The sequence below is a fragment of the Coffea eugenioides genome, chromosome 11 (assembly GCF_003713205.1).
Source record: "Coffea eugenioides isolate CCC68of chromosome 11, Ceug_1.0, whole genome shotgun sequence".
In the NCBI taxonomy this organism is placed as follows: domain Eukaryota; kingdom Viridiplantae; phylum Streptophyta; class Magnoliopsida; order Gentianales; family Rubiaceae; genus Coffea; species Coffea eugenioides.
The window spans coordinates 2607771-2622552 of NC_040045.1; the positions used below are offsets into that span (position 1 = coordinate 2607771).

The 14782-nt window shown below is 31.6% G+C and overlaps 1 protein-coding gene across 1 annotated transcript; it reads right to left on the reverse strand.

The window, feature by feature from the left end:
• Positions 1–12444: 12444 nt before the first annotated feature.
• LOC113751505 lies at positions 12445–14513 on the reverse strand. Its single transcript, XM_027295536.1, has 3 exons — positions 14267–14513; positions 13230–14171; positions 12445–12599 (listed from the first exon to the last, which is right to left on the reverse strand). The coding sequence occupies exons 1-3, from the start codon at positions 14511–14513 to the stop codon at positions 12445–12447; spliced, it is 1344 nt and encodes a 447-aa protein (XP_027151337.1).
• Between the last annotated feature and the right edge of the window lie 269 nt (positions 14514–14782).

The following is a 14782-nucleotide window of genomic DNA, read 5'->3' on the forward strand; positions in this document are numbered from 1 at the left end:
GTACATAGCCAAATAGGTTAGATAGCGGTTCTTTCTTGTGTAATGTGCGGTGATGCTGCAGAAGACTGAGACAAGTGCATCGTGCTGTCGCTTGCTGATGCTGTTCTCTATAGTGTCTAAGGCTGTGTCTATCTCTGTCAACTGGTATACGAGGGCGTGGGAAAGAAAGCAGATTTGGGTAATTCTTGCCAAGGCTTGGCTCCTGTGACTTTGTATAGTGTACAAGTAGCAAGGACTAGTTAACTTTTTTATTTCTTTCTGTTTTCTTTCAAAGAGAGAGAATTTGGACATGTTATGGGTGCAGTATATTACATGTGGGATATAGAAATGTTTGAATCAATTTAGAATTAACCATATGATACTAACTATCAACTTGTAATTAAGTATAATACCAAGAACTAATATATAAGTATAGGACTTGAAACATCCTTTTTGGGTAGTATTTAATATACGAGGATGACTTTAAAAGGAGGGGGGGGGTGGGGGGTTCTATGAAGTAGGTTGAAATACATCGAGTCATAATCATGATCTAGGGATTAGGACTTGAATTAACTTTAAATTAAAAAGTAAAATTTATTTTTTCTCTTTTACTAGGTACACGTTAAGTTATAAATTGGAAAGCGTAGAAAGAGTGTCATAAAACTTTGAACGTGTAGGTTAACTAATTAAAGCAAGTGGTGGAATTTGAGGCCTAATGTGGAATGTGGACAAGGGATTGACCTAATGTGGCTGGTAGAATTTGTAGGCAGGATGATGTTTGTTGTTTTGGCAAATATATTGGGATTAGGGGTTTGTGAGTTTCTTTATTTACAGCAACGGTTCAGTTTGGTCCTGTGGTTTGAAAAGGCTATTTGTTGGACGTACTAAATTCTGATATGCATCCTAAGCTGATTGGATGGCTGGATTTGGTTTTGTTGTTGAAGACATTTGATAGATTTTCTTTTGTCTGGACCCTTTTCAAAGTAATGTACTGTGATAAATTCTTTTAGGTGAATCTATATGCAATCATCATGGCTGGAAAATTACCCTCTATTATATTTTGTATTTTTCAATTTAAGACCAATGTGTATAGATGTGTGATGGTGAAGCAAAGAGTGTATTTGGACATGAGATTATTTAGAATAATTTCTTTTAAAAATATTGTAGCACTTTTTTAATGTGATGTATGTAACATAAAAAGGTGATTGAAAAAGTGTTAATGATACAAGCAAGTCAGTGTATATAAATAAGGTGTAAAAATGTGTAAATCAAGAAATCCAAATAGGACACTCAATTCTAGACCAATAAAAAGGGGTATTTTGTTTTTTTTTTCACCTTCATTAATATGGGGTAGTGTGACATTGGTTCAACTTTCCTGAGCATCAAAAATGGTTCTAAACATATTACTACAAAAAATGGTTCTAAACATTCACATAAACATATTACATTCACATATACTCTAGGCCACTGAATGTTACAACAGGCAGGCTTGGTGGTCAATGTCGATGGTCTTATAACATTTTCACTTTATCCACATTACCTTCTAAAATGATAAAAAAGAGAAGTAACATGGCAATAGGTATACAACCCATTCCCTCCTGTTGAACAACCAAAAATGTGTAGCTCTTGAGAAATTAAATCTACCATTCAACTATTCGAGGCATTTTTTGTCTGCATGAAAATTAATATTGCAGGCTCCACTTTTTCTTGTAAAAAGAACAGGTCAACATGCAGTACATAACATCATAAACTTGATGTATTCAATTAAAAATAATAAATGATGTATTTAAATAACGGATCTGTCTGTCCGTAGGACACTTATTAAAATACAATTTAAATGTCATATTTTTTGAAATATAAAATTAATTAGATAAAATAAATAAATATAGAGAAAGGTAGATGAGATTAAATAGAAAAAATATATAAATATAAAAAAATAATAATTTATTAACATGTATATATACACGATAAGCGAGACGAATATCATGTGTGTTAACAAATGCTCTGTGAGCAATCGTTACAAAAACCTTAAATAATTAGTCTTTCGCATCAAAAGCTTGCCTTTGTTTCTTTCCGTTAAATGAAGTCTTTGTCAAACTTTTGATTGAAATTTTTCCTAGGACGTAGCTAGGGACCTATGTTTTGCCGGCGACGAATTGGCAACAAGGATTTTGCTTGTAATTAATTCATTGTCTTCTATTTTAAATTCCTTAGGACTTAAGGAGGGGTAGAGGGCATAAAAGCAAGGACCAGGTGCACTATTGTGTTGATGTGGTTGCTGGCTTTGCCTTGGAGGGCTCAAATTCCTTGTAGTAATAAATGTAGAGTTAATGCGCCACAAAAAACCGAGCCCACTTATGAGCCAAGGTCAATTTTCTGCATGTGCAATGTTAGAAGAACATAAAAAAAAAAAAAAAAAAACAAGGTACGGTAAAATTAGTTGCTTGACAGGTTAATTAAACTGTGAGTAACTGTTTGAATGGTAATTAATCAATTATTTATAAAGTAATGTTTTAATGCCATGAAATTTCACGTTTAATTCCAAATTGAGCAAGAAAAATGCTTACCCACATTTACATATTCCATAATGCGGAGTCTATTGTTCTTTCAAGAGCACAAGATTGATTAATTTGCGTAATTTGAAGACTGCAGATGTTAGAACAAAGAGTACTAGGATTGTCAACGAATCGAGCAACTCGCTTGGTAAAATGCTCATTTAAACTCAATCAAAATCAATCTCGAATTAATTTCAAGCATGCTCGATAGGTCAAACGAGCCAAATTCGGTCAAAATTACTTAAAGGTTTGCTCTTTTAAACAATTTACATATTTTAGGTTTGTTTGGATTGTGTTTTATTTCCCCAATTTTATCTGCTTACATCATCATTACAATTTCCAATACACCTTTTTATCTTCCCAATTACCTTTTTATCTCACACACATCACATCACAAAAAGTGTTACAGTAAAAATATTCCAAATAAAACACAATCCAAACAAACTATTTGTCTATGAGTAGTTATATTCAAACTCGAGTTTGAGACTGAATTGAGTTTGAACTAGAGCTCACTTTTTTCTCTTGATGCGAGCTCAAGTTTGAACTCACCAAATGCCATTGAGTCAATCCCAAGCATCAAATTGAGTAGCTCCAAAACTTAAGAACAGAAAAATCATTATCTACTTGACTCATTTATATCCTTAATAAGTCTCTACTTGACTCATTTATACCTTTAATAAGCAGTCGGAAGTCTAATTTTGTAAGACTACGGGGAGAAAGAGGAGCGTAATCAAACACACAAGATTTAAAAATACGCACAGATGACAACATCCTAATAAGATCTTACCAAAGTCCTTAATCTAAAATACATAACCACATAAAAGAAAATCATAAAGCATACAAGGAATGTACTATCTAATCAGTGCTTCATATATTACTAGCCAATAACACTTAAAAATGTAAATTAATAGGAATGTAAAGGTGAAATGCTATAAATTAAGCATGAAATGTCTTTGTCAACAACCAATAAAAACTCCACTTTTTGAATCCGTTCTTCCAAACACATCCACACAGAAACGATAGTACAACTACTTTTACAGAGACAATTGAGAAGAGATACATTTTGTCCAACAAAGATTGACCAAAGAACACCCGAGTGGTCCATGTTCCTGCGACAGTTGATAAATGGACTTGCTGTCCTGTCCCTTTCTTTCCTATAATTCCACTCCAACCCCACGTACTTTCTTAAATTCCCCTACTACTCCTACTCCCCTACAAGGCTACAATCCTACTCTCCCCTATTCTTTATCTCTGTCTCTAGTGCTCTCGTGATCCATGCACATCTCTGTGTTCTTTTTTATGACTTTATTGTCATGTTGGACTTTTGTTTTTGGCCTTTTGGGTAAGTTATAAATTGTTGAATGAGGTCATGTGAAATGTGTACTTTACTAGTCATATATATATATCATGAAATTATTAATGTATTTTTTTTAGTGAACTTGTCACAGCTTATTTCTATTTTTTTTAAAGACGAAGAAAAAACTCTAATTTTTCTCTTATTTATTACGGCGACGAAAAATTAAATTATGACTATATTTATTCCTTTGTCTACTTCCTCTTCCAAGTGCAGAATAACCCCAAGAGGGGTTGTGGATTTTTTTTCTATCAATTGGAGCTCTCCCTTTCCCACTTCTATGGAGATGGTCTTTAGGGTTCATAATTACTCCTCTTACTACAGAACGCTTATCTAGCCAACGCTTAGATCTGACTATATTTAAACTTTTTCGATTCACCCCAACATTCCTTACTTGTCCAACTGTTGCTGAGCAGTTTTTGGAGTATAAGTAGTTATATCGATTGTAAACCATTCAAATGGGTATTTCTTGCTCAAAGATGTTTGTTTACTATCCTTAAATAAGACTTATTTAGCATTTCAAATTGAAAAGTAATTTTATACAATTTTCTAATACACTTACAATAAAAAAGTTATTCACATGTGTTTGTAATGCAAATACAAAATATTTTATTTCAAATAATCACACCTATTCAAACACTCCAATACATAGATACCAAATGGTGAACATTATACGACATAGTTTGGACATTAAAGTTCAGAGAAAAACTTTGGCAAATCATAAAGATTTTATTTTGGAGGAGGCCCAAATTTTTTTTGGCACTCTTGGGTTTTCTCTAGTTTTGGTTTCCCTTAATTTCCCACAGTATATCTCGTTACCGCTTCACAATTTAACCCCTTAACTTCATTGGGCAAAAAAATTTTTTTTTTTTGGGAATTTTGTTTGTCTGTAGGTTATAGTATCATTTTGTTGCAAAGCACCTTCTTTACTAGCTTAGCAAATTAAATGAGAATAATGTAGTTAAGAATCAAGGGTTTTAGAAGTCTAAATGAGAATAGTGCAATCAAAAGTTCAAGGTTTTATAGTTGGACATTCTAGCTATTGACAAATTTATTTCTTCAAGAATTGTTGAATAATGATATTGACACTCCGATTAATGTTAATACAGATCCATTTTCTTTGCAATTTTTTTTTTACAAAAAAATTAAGAAAATAGAGTATCATTAATAGAAAGTGGAATGCAAATGCAAATATCATTAGTGAAGCCATTTAATCCAATTGTTCACTCTTAGTTTTCAATTAAAATCATAATACTACTTATCCTACATTTCTTTTTGATTCTTTGAAGTTCTCATATGTGTTCTTTAAAGATAAAAGAATTCTTTTAGTATTTATTTGTTTTTAAAGCTGCCTCCAAATCTTTCATGTCATACTTCAAAGGCTATGCAACATTTCTATATTCATGTAAGGATAAAAACGCCCACCTAACAAGTAAACTAGATTTCCTTTTCTTGTAACACCACTTTAACTCCTCATTAAATGCCAAAGATCCATAATTTCACCATTATGCATTCTATGATTAAGGGCAGAAAGAAAGAAAGAAAGGAACAAAGAAAGAAAGAAAGAAGAAAGAGGAGAGTCATGTGGCACATAATAATTGTCTTGGACAGAGATGCAATTAAATCTACCACTTTTGATCATTCATTCAAACATTCAATCAAGAACGTGGAGGTGGAGGACCCGTCGCTTTTGGGAGTCTTCAAGAAGAGAATGAATTCAAGAGAATCCTTCTGTCAATATCGATTTTTAACAGAAAAAAGTAAAAAGCTGGTATTCCTGGAAGCTTTAAAGCCTCTTTAATTTTTACTTTTACATGCATCGATTTGTTACATTTGTAGATGGATAGAATAGGCCATTGGGGCCTCTGGTTTAAGTAAAGAAAGAAAGAAAGAAAGTAGCCATATTCAGTAAGCTGAAAAGACATGATGGATTCTTTCTTGTGTCACTTTCTTTCTCCTTGCACGAGTAATACTACCAAAGCTGACTGTTTTGACAAATAGTTTTGGTTCATTCATTCACGGACTATCGAATCTAAATCTTAGGCTACTGGTACATACAATTTAACTTTTTTCCCAAGAATCCAGCTGGGGAACAGGGGATTGTGGATGTGAATTTGTCATTTGTGGAGTGGAGCAACTGTGAATTGAGAAATGCTATAAAGATTGTGGTTGGGGTTGCTGATTTTCGAAAATAAATTCTCTCGGCACATTTCTGAATCATCTTTTTATTATATATATATCACAACGATCATAAATTATTTGGAATAATTTTTTGAAAAAATTACTGTAATATTTTTTTGATGTGATATATGTGAGATAAAAAGGTAGTTAAAAAGTGTATCGATGATGCAAGTAAATAAAAAATGGTAAATAAACTACAATCCAAACAGATATGTGTTTCTATAAAAATTTAGAATCGAAACGGTTTTGAAGTACATGGGACATAAGATTAAAAGTGGGCAAAAGGATAAATTCTTTCCTAAAATGAGTACACAATTCAAGAGATGAAAATTTAATTTTAGTATTTCTATAGCAGATTCATTTGCTTTATTGGTTTTTTATGCAGTATAGAGATGAATTCACGCCACATTTTTCAAATAGAAACCCTTACTAGAGATGGAATTCCAGAACTGAAACAATGAGGCCACAGAATACAAAAATCCTTGACATTCTTTGGTTTTTGAAAAATTTTCACGCAATTATCCTAATAAAGATTTCAATGGTTAAAGTTTATTTAATAAGCAGCAAGTATAAATATATGCCTAAAAGAAAACAGTACAAGTAAAATATAAGCAATAGTTACCAGTTAGTTATAAATTGTGATTTATTATTCATGCTGACTAAGAATTATCCTCATTCTATCCAGACCCAGTAAATTCGTCACTATTGACATTCTAATGAAAATAATTATAACATTAAAAAGAAAAGAGTGGTGCTGTATAGATTATTGAGGGTTATAGTCTCTGATGCTGGGTTTTTGTCCTCAAATGATAGTAGTATAAGGAGTAGAATGATTAGCAAATATGCACCTGGTGTAATACAAGATGAGGAATGTTGGATTCCTCCGTGTTCGAGTACACGATCGTAAAGCTCAATATGAGCCATTGCTCAAGTTGTGTAGTTTTCCATCTTATTAATAAATGTCTATCGTTTTAGTAAAAAAAAAAAAAAAAGGCTATAGTGCCAATTTACCCTAATGCTGCATCTTTTGGTGAAATGATCACAAGAATTTAAACAAATGATTAATAGTTAGTCCATCTAGAAAATGAGCTAGAATGAAAAGATAAATGCAACTATAGGATACAAAGAGAGTTTTGCCAACTTTTTTTTGTTTTTAGTCAAAAGGCATATCTTGAGTAACTTTTCATTTGACTTTTCCTGCTAATAATTTTTCTCTATTTGTCAAAAGTTGCTTGACCCCTTAAGAAAAGGGAGAGGTGGGCAGCGATGAGTGGCCCAAGATTGGGGCAACAAGACCTGGCTTCATCTTGGGCCAGTCACTGAACATCGAGTTGGGCTTGCCGCAAACCAGTCAAGCGGAACCTTGGTAGTTGATATGAATAAAAAATGTCACAAAATATGTGACCACAATTTGCTTGTACTCTATTTTGGGCATCAGGTACCTCTCAACGCTGCACCTAATCGTCCATCAAAAGGCCCAAGACTGTCAATCTTCTCCTCAAGCATCAATCTATTGGCCCAGAAACTTAATTCAAATACTGGACTATTGATTTCTTTGGGTGAGAATTTTCAGCCCAAACTCACTTTTCCATTGCTGATTCTCATCGCCCTTCTTTTTTGTCTATCTAACTAACAGACAAAGTGGTAAGGAACTTTCCGAGTGATTTTCGTTGTCGTCCATTTGGTTATGGTTTGCACGTGAGTCTTGATTTTGGTTCAAGGAAGAAAGCTAGAAGTGTGAGGCTTTTTTGCATTTTTTTTTTGGGTAGTGGTAATTATATCATGTCCTGTTGGTGAATATAGTATTGCACTTTTAGTGGTTGCGAGTTTATTGTGTTTGTGTAAATTGTGTGTGATTCATTTTGTGTCTTGAGTACAAGTTAGTTATAATGTAAGAAATGAGTATAGTTGTTAGCACTTGGCTCAAAAAAATGTAGATCAAATTATTCGGATGACCACCAAACTTTTGGAATCGTTGAATTTTAACCACTGAACTATTAAAAGTCTGGTTTTGTTCACTGAACTATCTAAAGTTTAAATTTCAGGTCATTCCGTCAAATTTAATCGTTAACTATGCCTCTTTCTTTTGTCTCTTGAATTGTGCGAACACTCAAATCTGTCATGTTTAACGATTAAATCTAACAGAATGGCTCGATATCTAAATTTTACATAGTTCAATGGTTAAAACCGGACTTTTGATAGTTCAATGGTTAAAACTCAACAATTCTAAAAGTTTGGTGGTCATCTAGATAATTTGCTCAAAAATGTATTAGCTCATTACTAAATGACTTTTGTATCCTTTTTTTGTTTTTAAATCTTGTATCTTAATGATATTCATTATCATTAAATGCTTTGTGTTTTTTGTTATTAAATGCTTTCAATAAATTTTTGTCTTTTGAAATAATTCATTTGTTCCTAGGATCTATAATTACTTTTTCCTTTGATTTATAAAGCCCCGAATAAATGTTTTTCCCCCTTTTGCCTAAACAACAAGTTTATCTTTGTAAAACATCCATACCTTTTATTCATTTATTTCTTATTAAATGCATATATTTATTAGTTAATTAATTAATTTTTATAACATTAAGTAAATTATTTCTGTTCACCTTTAATTTAAAAGTAGTACTACTGTTATCATTATATTATATTTTTAAAATAATCGTGTTTTTTTGGTTGTTAAATCTTGCATCTTAATGTTATTCCTTATTATTAAATGCTTTGTCCTTTTTGTTATTAAATGCTTTCAATAAATGTTTATTCTTTTCATTAAATCACCTACTACAAATAATTCATTTGCCCCTGGGATTTATAATTAATTTGTCCTTTGATTCATAAAGCCCCAAATAAATGCTTTTCAGCCTTTTTGCATAAAACAATGCGCTTATCTTTGTCTAACTAATAGACAAAGTGGCTAAGAGAGGAGCTAATTTTCGTCATCCTGCTACTGTGCCTAGTTCCTACTGGAGCGTTCACTTTGGCCGAGGGAAAGTGAGCCATGTCTGAGGCCTTTTTCCTCACTCTCTCTTTTTTTTTTTTTTTTGGTGAATGATAATTATATGATGTGCTGTTAGTCAAAAGAGGATTGCAATTTTTAGTCGAAACTGTTGGGTTTGTGTCTAATACATTTGTATGTTGAGTACAGGTAATTAAATGCAATAAATGATGCTTGTTGTTGGCTCGTGGCTCAAAAAAATGTATTAGTAATTCATTTGAAAATGACTTTTGTATCCTTAATTTTCGGTTGTTCAATCTTGTCTTATATTTTGATGCTGTTGTTTATTGGTATTAAATGCTCCATGTTTGTTGTTATTAAAAGCCTTCAATAAATGTTTATCCTTTTCATTAAATTATCTACTATAAAAAATTGATTTCTGTTTGGGACATATTATTAATTTCTCATTTCATTCATAAAGCTTTTAATAAATATTTATGCTTCTCACTAAATTATCTTGTATTTGTGTGCTTCGTTATTATTAAAAGCAGCTAATAAATCTTTATCCTTTCATTAAATCACCTATTATAAGTAATTAATCCATGAATGGGACATGTAATTAATTTGTCCTTTTATTCATAAAGTCTTGAATAAATGTTTATGCTTGTCATTAAAGTATATTATATTATAGAAGGAATTACCCTATATGTTAAAAAAGAAGTTATCATTTATATTATTCTTATTATATTATTAAATGTCCTATGATTATTTGGATAAAATGTTTATCATTGTGATTAATTTATTTGGTATAAACAATTCTTCGTTTGTAATGTAATTTATGAATGAGATGTTATTGTTTGTATAAAATTTTTATCCGTCTGATTAAATTACTTCGTACAGAAAATCAGTTTATTTTTGGTGTAAAGAATTAATATTTTGTTTTCAAAATTAAATAATTTATGTTTTATATCATTTTCATTGAATGTTCTGTCATTTTCATTATTAATTTAGTAAATTTTTTTTTGTTTACTTTTCATTAAAATAGTATGACCGTTATTATTATGATTTTTAAATAATAATGCTTTTCCCTATTAAATTATTGAGTAAATCTTTCCTACACTGACGGTGTATACATTATCATCGTTGGATTCATGACATATGTGTAAAAGTTGAATTTCAAATTCAAATTTTGCATAGTTGTCAATTATCCAACGCTGATAGTGTATACATTGTTAGTGTAGGAAAGATTAATCCTAAATTATTTAGTATGAACAAATTATTGCTTGCTTTGAATTATCTTTTCAGCTTTTTAGGTGGAGAAAATATTAAAGAAGGGTGTCAATGTCATTTTCATTTGGTGCAAGTCTTTCTTCAGCAGAAAATTGTATCTTATTGTACCCGCTTTTTCTTTAGGAGCTACCAGTTCATACTAATTGCTTCTTAAGTACAATGGTCAACATGATTATACACGTTCCAACTCCTCTTCTTAATAAACTATAACTTTTCACATTAATTAAACACAATTCTTTTAAATATCAATGCGTTTTTCCACAATTCCTCTTTTTTCCCTTTTTTTAGTCAAAATATTTCCATCCATGCATTGTCTATCGTACGATTTCACTATTTTGATCATTCCTTACCAAATACTCTATTAGAAATCTATTCCTATGTAACTTAAATACTTGTTAATTCGAACACACCATATTAACTATATATAGCCAATATAAATTGAAATTATTTCCCCAATAAACAATCCTCTTTTTTAACATCCAAAATATTCTCTTACTATTTAATCCAGCACAAACACACACGTACACATCCAAATCCATTCTTAACATAATTATACATAATCATGGCCACTATAATATACGCAAAATTGTGTGTAGCATGGTTTTACAACCTCCTAGTATATGGAAAATTCTATACTAAACAACAATACGACTCAAGCGACAGAAATAAACTAAAAATTAACCAATCTCTTTGATTTTAGGGATTCCATATTTATGTTTATGGTTTAGAAATGTCATAATTTTAAGTCACTTTTTGTAGATAAACTCTTTGTATATTATATTTGGCAAAAATACCTTTTAATATACTTGCAAAAACACCATTTGTACAAACCAAAAGATCATGAAAAAGGAGATAATGGTAAAGAATATTGTAAATGTTTGCTTTTTGATCTAAATAATGCAGTGAAAGAAACTAGTGATCTTTTTGTTGACATAAGTAGTTGTGGGTTAATTATTTAGTTATCAGTACTAGTGTTAAGGGCACACTCAATATATGTGCAATTTGGAAATAATTCAAATGAATTAAATTTATATAAATTTTGTTTTTCACATAAATGCAGTTATTATAAATTTATTAAAGAATGCTGGTTCATAAAGTTATAGTTCTTTTGTAGTTACAATATTTAGGGTGGTTATGGATAGTTATGTTAGTAAAATGTGATTAGATAATTAGAGCAAAACTTAGTTTCTTTAAGGATAAAATTGAAAGTTCAAAGAATGATATAAAAAGTTTACACCAACTGTTACTCCTCTGAATTTATATATTGTATAGATAATAGGTAATGTATGAATAAAACTATGTTCGAGGGATTGCTAGATTTCTTTTTTGGATTAAAATAGTTCAAGGAAAGAAGAGAAAAGGTGCGAGGGCCGGAAAATTTTGTGTAAATTTCATGCTTTTATTTCTAATTATATATATACCTTCTTGTTGATGAATTTAAGTTTTTAATTGTTTTACCACTTGAGAAGTGAATAATAGAAGTTTGAAATGCGAGAATCCAAAAATTTATATAAATACTCTTCACATTTTTATGAGAAATACAAATGTGTCATGTTACTTATTTATCGATTTAATTACATGTTTAACTTCTTCTGTTGTAATTTGAGTGCTCAAGACATTTTAATTCATTGCAAGATTAGACCCTAGGGATGTAATACTAATTAGACAAGAAACTAGTGGGGTAATAGTGAAATGAGAGGAAAGTGCAAGACATAAATTTCTATTGTTGCATGTATTTGACACTTATCATTAACCATGACACTTGTCACCATTTTTCTTTAGCCATTTGTTCAAACCATAGTTATTAAAACCAATCCGGACATCTACCCGGCAAGAGGACCGGGTTGACGGGTCAGTGGTTCAACTGGTGGGTCATTGGTTGAACCGTTGGATCACAATATATAATAAAAAAATATATATAATTAACTAAACATGTAAATTATACATAGTTCATTTCACACACATAATCCATAACCATATGTGATCCACAATTCATGAATTCAAACTAAAATCAGTAAATTACACACAAATACAAGATAAATCTAAGTATCAAACCATGAAACATAAGTCATAAACGACCAATTCAATACAACCAAACGTAAAGTCATAAACATAAACAACACCACAATTATCGCTTGAATAGTTCACTCCATCTATTCATGCCCACGGTTCCCAACTTCTACCAAATTCAGTACCACCAGTTCGTTTACATCACAGCCTGCATTAAGATAATTTCTTTCAACATTCTCTTCATTATTGGTCTCATCATCATCTCCAGTGTCCAAATCATCCAAATTTAGAGTTTCATCTACATAAGTACAAAAATCAATGAATCATTCACTAAATTTAGATAATATTTAGCCAAAAACGAAAAACAAAGATTAAGCAAGCATATGGCTTAAATAGAATAACTCACCACTTTGTCGGCTGATAGCAAATGTAGCTATTTCATTCCTAAAACCTTCTTATTCAGCTGAAGTTAACTATGAAGGTTCATCATCCAAAATCCAAGTTTCATTGGCGCTGAAGTCCTCAAAATCAATAGGATCATAATTTCTACCCCTTGCATTTCTACTAATACAAAACATTACAACTAGTTAACTAACAAATGTCATGTCATCAGATTGCAAAATGTAGTTTACCTTTGTTGTAACCTTAAATTATAGTGTACATAAACCAAATCATTTAGTCATTGATGCTTCAATCTATTTCTCTTCTTTGAGTGGATATGCTCAAATAAACTCCAATTCCTTTCACAGCCAGAAGCACTGCAAATTTGGCTTAGAACACGTATGCCTAGTTTTTGCAAATTAGGTGCACTACTACCATAACATGTCCACCATTCATCTCTTGCAATAAATAAAGAAAAAAAATCAGATTATAGTATTTACAATTAAAATCAAATCATCAATAAAAAATGAAGTTAATTTTTGGGTACCTCGAAGCATGACATCACGATCTCGTATAGCAGAAACTCTACCAAAATCACTTTCAGCTTTACAAAGTAATCTCATCTCTCCGGTCAAATTACTCATCAGATCATGATTTCCATAAGAATATTTCTCAATTACATCCAAAAGTCCTGATGTTATGTGCCTGTGCTTTTCCAAATCAAGAGAATTATATTGATAAGCAGGATTGAGCCAATAACCGGCAGCATGAAGATTTTTGTGAAGTTGACTATCCCATTTTGAATCAATTATTTTTAAGAAAGGATCAACTATTTTCTTTTTTCTTGAGAATCTTCTCAAAAGCTCTTCTCTGGCTCTATGCATGGCAGCATACAAGTATCCCATAGCAAGCCTTTCATCACTATCAACAATTCTTAGAACTCGAATAAGAGGCTCAGTTAATTGAACTATTGTAGCACATTCTTTCCAAAACATATAATCTAGCACAAGATCCACAAATTTTTTTCCTTTACTCTCCTTAGCATATGCTGAAAGAGTCCATTCTTTTGAAGTCACCAGAGCTCTTAAAGCATCTTTTTGCACTAAAATATTTTGCAATGCAATGAAATTAGTAGCAAAACGTGTAGGAGCAGGCCGAATAATTTCTTTTCCACCAGTGTGTTTTCTCATCAAATGCAATGGATAACAATGATTATAAATGTATTTTGTTATTTTTGAAGTATGTCCAACCACTTTACTAACTTCATCTAACTTGCCCATATCATGCAGCATCAAATTTAAGCAATGAACAGCACATGGAGACCAATAAAGTGTTGAAAATTTCCTTTCTAATAATCTTCCAGCAGCAGCATAATTGGCAGCATTGTTAGTGACTAAGTGTACCATATTTTCCACCCCAACAAATAAAACCACTTCTCTAAACAGCTTATGCAACATCTCTGCAGTCTTAGAAGCATTTGAGGCATCAACTGATTTAAAAAAACAGTTCCTCTAGGGCAATAAGCTAGAAAGTTGATAAGAGTTCTCCTTTGTTGGTCAGTCCATCCATCAGCCATAATAGTACATCCAGTTTCTTTCCAAGTTGTACGAAAGCTATTAACAAAATTCTTAACTTGCTCAACATTTTTTGTCAATAAATAGCCACACAAGTCATAGAAATTAGGCACTTTGTAACCAACTCCAAAAGAACAAGCAGCATCAAACATTGTTTGATAATATGTAGAGTTTGCTGCATTGGAGGGGATGGAAGCATCAATCATCCACTTCGCAACTGCCAAGTCAACCTTCTCTTTAGCTTCTTTGCTTTGCATCACACTTTTGATGGATGGTTGACCTCCTGGAGTAGCTCTTGGCATAAAAAAAGTCCCAATTGTTTTTCCTTTTTTGTGCTGTTGAAGAATTTTTTTCCTTTTGGAACTTCAGTAGTGGGAAAGATGGTTGAATCTCTTGAATATCTTCTGCATCTTGCATGCATACCTCCTCTTCATGTTGTCTTAGATCTTGACCATATAAATCACTTCCCCTTGAGCGTTCTTTCAAGCTTCTTTTCTTACTTTCCATAGTTTTCAAGTTTTCTAGC

What these genes read in the sequence shown, in the direction of transcription:
- LOC113751505 (XM_027295536.1), bottom strand. Translation starts at nt 14,513, where the DNA reads ATGCAAAGCAAAGAAGCTAAAGAGAAGGTTGACTTGGCAGTTGCGAAG. An exon ending in AACTTGGAAAGAAACTGGAT is followed by an intron (nt 14,172 to 14,266) that starts GTACTATTATGG and finishes TTTTTAAATCAG; the next exon opens with TTGATGCCTCAAATGCTTCT. An exon ending in TCGTGATGTCATGCTTCGAG is followed by an intron (nt 12,600 to 13,229) that starts GTACCCAAAAAT and finishes GTACTTATGTAG; the next exon opens with ATGAAACTCTAAATTTGGAT.